This window comes from Dreissena polymorpha, chromosome 5 (assembly GCF_020536995.1).
Source record: "Dreissena polymorpha isolate Duluth1 chromosome 5, UMN_Dpol_1.0, whole genome shotgun sequence".
Classification (NCBI taxonomy): domain Eukaryota; kingdom Metazoa; phylum Mollusca; class Bivalvia; order Myida; family Dreissenidae; genus Dreissena; species Dreissena polymorpha.
This window is the reverse complement of record NC_068359.1, coordinates 99308209-99315781: the sequence shown is the minus strand read 5'-3', so window position 1 is coordinate 99315781 and position 7573 is coordinate 99308209. Positions and strand designations below refer to the sequence as shown.

The 7573-nt window shown below is 41.9% G+C and overlaps 2 protein-coding genes across 2 annotated transcripts; both read right to left on the bottom strand.

Moving 5' to 3' along the window:
* Positions 1-1003: 1003 nt before the first annotated feature.
* LOC127832009 (uncharacterized) lies at positions 1004-3957 on the bottom strand. The gene is made up of 5 exons (XM_052357139.1): positions 3740-3957; positions 2326-3382; positions 1851-1982; positions 1624-1733; positions 1004-1494 (listed from the first exon to the last, which is right to left on the bottom strand). Exons 1-5 carry the CDS (start codon positions 3875-3877, stop codon positions 1009-1011), a joined length of 1923 nt encoding a protein of 640 aa, XP_052213099.1. The 5' UTR covers positions 3878-3957; the 3' UTR covers positions 1004-1008.
* A 1189-nt stretch (positions 3958-5146) lies between these two features.
* LOC127831504 (uncharacterized) lies at positions 5147-7548 on the bottom strand. The gene is made up of 2 exons (XM_052356488.1): positions 7462-7548; positions 5147-6448 (listed from the first exon to the last, which is right to left on the bottom strand). The coding sequence occupies exons 1-2, from the start codon at positions 7546-7548 to the stop codon at positions 5147-5149; spliced, it is 1389 nt and encodes a 462-aa protein (XP_052212448.1).
* Between the last annotated feature and the right edge of the window lie 25 nt (positions 7549-7573).

Genomic DNA, 7573 nt, shown 5'->3' with positions numbered 1-7573 from the left:
ATGTCAGCGTAATATTGATCCTTTACGAAAAACGAGGACAATTTAAATCATGCACACTCTTTATTGTCAAAACACGTATCGGTTTCTTCGTTTTGCCTATGTAAACGCTTTAAAGGAAATGAAACCATCTATTACTGAAGGCTGGGAAGTGTATATGTATAATATAGCGCTTTTTATAATATAAGAATATAAATCAAGACGTTGTAAATTTCATCGAAATAGCAATAACGGGTTGTGCAGCTATTTAATCACAATATACGTTCCTAATTTTATGTTTACTCGGGTTCCTGGAGAAACACTGTCTTTGAGATCGTTTCAATATGTTTTCGTAAGGAAAACGCGTCATTTGCGAATCTCAAGATTTTACATTTCAATCAATGGAATCGGTTCGAGAATGGTTGCTTATTTATGATGAATAATTGACACGGTATTCGTAGCGGTTAATTGGCGACAACGTATACCCCAAATCTTGGCCCGTAACCCCAGTTAAAGATTCTATAATATGTAACTCAATAATATATTCAATAATTACTGAATGTGCTATTAATTTTCTTCATCCTTTTAGTTTATCTCTTTAAAATCCACTAATATTTCCTCCGAATCTCTGGGTTTTCTAATCACTGGGTCACTTAATTGATTTTTTGGGGCGACAGGTATGCTTTCATTATGAGTTCCTTGAGTTATTGCACTTATTAATATATGCTTCAAATTTATCATCAGAGATTATCGAGATTCGCGCCTGAGGCTGCATTACTAGATTCACGAAAGAGGCGAGGTGTGTGTATTGGTGGTGGTGGGGGGGGGGGGCAAACCGGAATACCCAGACGAAGCCCCACCTGTCCGATATAGTGATCAGTATTCACACTCACATGCTGACGGGTTTGAACCAGGGTCGCATCGGCGTGAAGCGCGCGTACTAAACAGTGCGCTAATCGGACAACGAGATAAGTATAAAATGCATAAGGGGTTTACAATATTGACCGTTTATAATTTAAAAAAAACATGCCATTAACCTTTATTTTTATTTGAACTGTACATAGCAATGAAATTTTGGTAGGTTTGCAGCATATCACGATTCAGGAACATCGTAAGTCTGGGGTCGTACCCCCAAGAAGCGAAGGGCACATTTGGATTGATTGCTTTGTTTTCAAATGGGAAACTTCGTTCGTTCACAGTTTGTTCCGACGTATCAGATTTTGAAATTTTTAAAGCACTAGTACATGTATTTAAATTTGGAGCCCCAATTTCTTCGTTCCCATCTGGAAGCCGAGCGACCTTGCAATGGTTCGACGTTTCAGGTATCCCGTTGTATGAAAATGACCTTTTGAGATTATGCTGAGCGTGTTGCGTCTGTTGGCCATTCTGGTGATCGTGTTTGTCTTCGATTATATGCGACGAACCTCGAGATGCCGACGTGTTCACAATGGCAGGCGTTTCTGCAACCACTTTTGCAGCTGCGTTTCTCGTGTCTTTCGTAACACAATATCTTCTTATCTGAAAGGTAAGGCAGCAAAATGAAAGATTTCAAAGATAATATTTTCAGGGAACCGGTTTATCAATACTAGTAAAAAACAACAACAACAACGAATTAATACATTTATAATTTATAAACACATGTGTTACCTTAACATTCGCTGGCACGATGGTTTGCTCGTCTTCAAAATCTCCATCAAGCTCACATGTTAGTTCGAAGGCCATAGTGCGTGGTGCCTTCACGATCCATTCAGCGAGGTCTACAAGACGATAACAGACGTTAAACATTGACACAATATTCAGACAAAACTAATTTATTTTGTGGGATAGTGTATATTGTTTAAAACGAATGTCAATTTAAACGACAATAAAATCACCTTCATCGTAACGTAAGCTCTTGAGCCATAGAGACAGCTGCTTCTGAGTTTCTTTATCGGGTAACTTTAGGCAATCCAAGACCCTTAGTTTTACGCCCTCAAGCGTGGTGTTGGCTTTCGCCGGTTCAGAACCTAAAACACAAATCGGTCTTTAGGTGTTTGTTTTCATATACGCATATATGACAACTAGCATAAGTCGAGATTCGTATAGTTGCAAGCGATAAGACAGTGCACATCGAAATAAGTATGTCAACTGTAACTATCCCCTATTTGATAAAAGTTCAATTCATGATGTGAACGGTCCAGTGCCAACCGTGTTATCAGTAGCAACCTTAAAGTTTATCATTATTTTACTCAAAGCGGTCAATTACGTAACTAAAGAAAATATAACCGCTTTATGCAGTTTAATGACAACATAAATTTGTAAATTTGTTTTCAAAACAAAACTGTCAGAACTGCGAGGTACATATCTTACCACCATTATAGAACAAGCTTGGTAATTTGTTGTCCCGTAGTGTGGAGTCACTAATTGAAAGGTTTTCGTCAGAGTTGCTTGCTGTTTCTGCACTGCTTCCATTGTCAGAGTATCCATCACATTCTCGAGTTTTTAGGTAATTTACAACTTGTTTGTCGTCGTTTTGTACATCAGGGTTCTGGGATTCATTTTTCTGCAATAGGAACATGTCCGAATACCTTGGTACGAACTTAATATCATTCACAGCGTTTTTCAGCACTGATGGTATGTGCGGTCTTGGCAGTGTTCCGGTGATATCTCTGATCATGCGAACGAGGTCATTGAGCTTGTTAACGCCCATTGCAACAGGCTTGTACCACGTTTGATCGGCTTCTTGTAGGGACGCTACTCCAAGATAGAAGGGACTGCTGGGTGTCATCATGGACACGGGCCTCTTTGACTGGTAGAGTTTGTACAGGGGGATTGGATCCCACAGAAAGGCCTCGTGACTTTGCGACTGAATTCTAAACGATGAGATTCCTTTCAAAGGAAGCCTACAGTGTTCGTACCCAGGGACTGGTTGGTAACAGAGATACTCATCGTTAGAACCAGAGGAATGGGCCAGGCAGATGTCTCCCCACAGAAGTTGCTTATGGTCAACTGCCTTTTTAATATTCAGGCTAACGACGAACGAAAAACAGAGAGCGTTTATTACGGACGACGGATTATGGGGTCCAAACTCCTTCGCATTGTACAGTTGGTTGAGCTTTTGCATAGCAATTGAAGCGACCGTATCGAATTGTTTGTCGCTTTTCTCCGTCTTCATTTGTTCCCTCAGAATCCGCTGCTTCTCCTTCAACATGTTGCGCGTGTTGGTGAACTCGGCGTCTCTAGTGAGCGAGACAGGGTAGTTGTTGGCCCGCAGATGGCGCTCAATGCTGCACAGCATGCCCCGGAGACTGGCGGCTTCGTAATCGTTTCCGTCGTGTTTCTTGATGATGGAGAAATACGTGGCGAGATGCTGATCCAGCTCTGGTGGTGAGATGGTATGCGGTTCGCGGCTCTCGTTCACGGATATCTTATTTAGAAAAGCAATACAAATACAAAGTACGCCTCTTTAAGAACGATGCAAAATGAAAATTGACTTCGTGTACCGGTAATGTCGCAACAGACGCGAAATTAAATTTGGTTGTTAATGCCATACGATCAATAACATTCAGCAGCATAATATATAAACTTACATATTTAATATATTTGTGTGGTAATTATGAGGTATTGCATTGTATATGTCGTTCTCAATTCATCAAGTCTATTAATTAATGTTTAAGCCTCTTTCGTACACTTGCATCGGATCAAACAGGATGCCATGCCTTTGACAATAAGATGAGAATAAGCGCATTATAAATATTCCACATTTGATATCAAAGTGTCCTACCAAGTAAGCCGCGAAAATCCGCATATCTGTCTCAGTCTTCCGTCTGGTATTCTTATTTTCCTCAGCGCTTGCGTCGGAACCGCTGCTCTCAAAACCAGCTGCGCCTGCTGCGAAGGCTTTGTACTCGGGAGGATTCATCGTGTCGCAGCGTCAGTAAAATAAATCTTTTAAGGGCACAGTTGTGACTTGAAAATTCTTAAATGTTTACAAGACCACCGATATCAGCGCCGCAGTGAAATATCAGCAGACGGTGATAGCTTTTATACAGAAGGAACCGTTATAAGGGTCATTACTGATAGCGCAATTCAGACACGTTATCATGTAAAAATACAGAATGATATTTTATTCTGAAGTAATCAAAATTGCAGTAATCAGGACACCGTTGATAGTGGCGATGTTAAGGACCTCACTGTTCGTGGAGATAACGATACCAACGTGTGCTATGTCTTGTTATCTATAAGTTCCTCTTGCTGAAAGTCAGTAAATGTTTATAGTGTATCCTGAGTGGTGGGAATAGCCTGCATAACCAATGTTTATTTCCATTCAGTTGTTATGTTAAGTTAAATATTTCATTCACTTACAATTGTATCGCCGCGAAGAAAAATATATTCAAGTTTATGCCCTTAACTAAAAATATTATACACGTATGGTGTTTTATTTTAAATAAATTAAGGATTTATCCGTTTAAAATGAATATATTTGATGTAAACGAGCAAACACAATTTCAGGAAAAAGAAAAAAGATATTAAATGACTATTTATTGAAAATCATCCATCCAAATCGACAAAGTAATAAATCGTGTGTTACGCTTGTCGATAACTATGCATAATGCAGTCTTGACATAGCTTTCAAACAACCTTCCGAATACAAAATACATTCACCTCGTAGTTTAGTGTAGGTGAGTTTGCTTTTGCATGTTGAGATCTCGGGTTGGAATCCCAGGGCAGGCGCATTTTTTTATTTCATCTTATTTGCTTGCTTTTAAATTTATTTTTAATTATTCCAAAGATTATAGTTTTGTTACTAATACGTAAACCATAAATAATTATTAACATATATAGTTATGTTTAATATCATAATTGAAATAATATTACATCACAAATGTGCAGTTTTCTTTTCAAATAGCAATTATCACTTTTAAATTGTATGGATAGTGTATACGGTCTATAATTGCCTAAACGTTAGTCATACTTAACCTCGTCCGTTTGGTATTTGATAGTGCGGAGAGGCTGTAGCCCCTACAAAACGCATCGAGATGCGGGTTGCAATGTTTTGTATTGAATACAAGTTCTCATAGCACCTCACAGACCTCGATGTTCTCTATTGGCGAGCAAACCTCGACGATACTGAACATGCCTTTCATTCATTTTGATGCCATTCATTTATTCCTAAAAGAACATCGAATTACTAGCCTTTGTCATCAGCCAGGCTCTTGGACTCAGCCAGGCCCTTGCCATCAGCCAGACCCTTGGACTCAGCCAGGCCCTTGCCATCAGCCAGACCCTTGGACTCAGCCAGGCCCTTGGACTCACCCAGGCTCTTGGACTCAGCCAGGCTCTTGGACTCAGCCAGGCCTTTGTCATCAGCCGGGCTCTTGGACTCAGCCAGGCTCTTGCACTCAGCCAGGCCCTTGACATTAGCCAGACCCTTGCACTGATCCAGGCCCTTGCACTGAGCCAGGCTCTTGGGCTCAGCCAGGCTCTTGGACTCAACCAGGCCCTTTGACTCAACCAGGCCCTTGGACTCAGCCAGGCTCTTGCACTCAGCCAGGCCTTTGTCATCAGCCAGGCCCCTGTACTCAACCAGGCCCTTGGACTCAGCCAGGCTCTTGGATTCAGCCAGGCCCTTGACATCTGCCAGGCCCTTGGACTCAGCCAGGCCTTTGGACTCAGCCAGGCCCTTCGACTCAGCCAGGCTCTTGGACTCAGCCATGCTCTTGGACTCAGCCAGGCTCTTGAACTTAGCCAGGCCTTTGTCATCAGCCAGGCTCTTGGACTCAGCCAGGCACTTGTCATCAGCAAGGCCCTTGTCATTAGCCAGGTCCTTGTCATCAGCCAGGCCCTTGTCATTAGCCAGGCCCTTGTCATTAGCAAGGCCCTTGTCATTAGCCAGGCCCTTGGACTCAGCCAGGCCCTTGGACTCAGCCAGGCCCTTGTCATTAGCCAGGTCCTTGGACTCAGCCAGGCCCTTGTCATTAGCCAGGTCCTTGGACTCAGCCAGGCCCTTGTCATTAGCCAGGTCCTTGGACTCAGCCATGCTCTTGGACTCAGCCAGGCCCTTGGACTCAGCCAGGCCCTTGTCATTAGCCAGGTCCTTGGACTCAGCCAGGCCCTTGGACTCAGCAAGGCCCTTGTCATTAGCCAGGCCCTTGGACTCAGCCAGGCCCTTGACATCAGCCAGGCCCTTGGACTCCGCCAGGTCCTTGACATCAGCCAGGCCCTTTGACTCAGCCAGGCATTTGGACTCAGCCAGGCTTTGGGACTTAGCCAGGCCCTTACACTCAGCCAGGCTCTTGCACTCAGCCAGGCCCTTGTCATTAGCCAGGCCATTGCACTTGGCCATGCCCATGGACTCAGCCAGGCTCTTTGACTCAGCCAGGCCATTTGACTCAGCCAGGCCCTTGGACTTAACCAGGCTTTTGGACTCAGCAAGGCCCTTGTCATTAGCCAGGCCCTTGGACTCTGCCAGGACCTTGACATCAGCCAGGCCCTTGGATATTGTGATTGTCAAGAGGGCTCAGCCACAATATGGTCTTCAAAAATATATTTCACTTGGCAAATGTGCAGTAACTCAACGTAATATTCTTTAATATTGTACACAAGTTGATTCTGATCCATATTGAGTAAATTTGGCAATAATTTTTCAAATACTGCCAACAAAACCCACATAAATAAACACATAGCAAATGTTCTGAGTTTACTTAAAGGATATTGGTATAATTGTATAGCATTATTCCATGTAACTAGATGCAATCATGCTTGTTGTTCAAGAGTTAAATCATGCTTGTTGTTCAATAGTTAAATCTTTTGTGTTGTTCAATGGTTGTTGTCCCCTTCCGGTTTCACCAGAGGGGACTTATAGTTTGCGCTCCGTCTGTCAGTCCGACCGTCACACTTTTCTGGATCCTGCGATAACTTTCAAAGTTCTTAATATTTTTTCATGAAACTTGAAACATGGATAGATGGCAATATGGACATTATGCACGTCATTTCATTTTGTTCCTACGTCTAAAATTCTGGTTGCTATGGCAACAAATAGACTAGAAATACTGCTGAAAATGGTGGTTTTCTGGATCCTGCGATAACTTTAAAAGTTCTTCTTATTTTTTCATGAAACTTGCAACATGGAAAGATGGCAATATGGACATTATGCACGTCATTTCATTTCGTTCATACGTCAAAAATTGTGGTTGCTATGGCAACAACAAAAATTAATCTGTAAATGGTGGAATTTCTGACAATGGTGGAGCCGGTAGGGGACAATATTGCTTGACAATAGCCTTGTTTTTCAATGGTTTAATAATGTTCAAGGAAAAATCATGATTTTTTATTCAAGGATTAAATCATCCTTGTTGTTCAAGGGTTAAATCATGCTTGTTGTTCATGGGTTAAGGTTGCGTTTCAAATTCAAGGGTTAACTTAAATCATTTGAATTGTATTTCAATCAAAAACTCCTGAAATGATTTTAATATAACTTCAGAGTGTTTTTTCACATGTCTATACCAGACTTATCAGAATGGCCCCTGTCATCAGGAGGGCTCTTTGGGTTGCCTTGACATTAATAGATGTGTGGAATTTAACTAGAAGCATGATGTGTACCACTTATTTATTACCA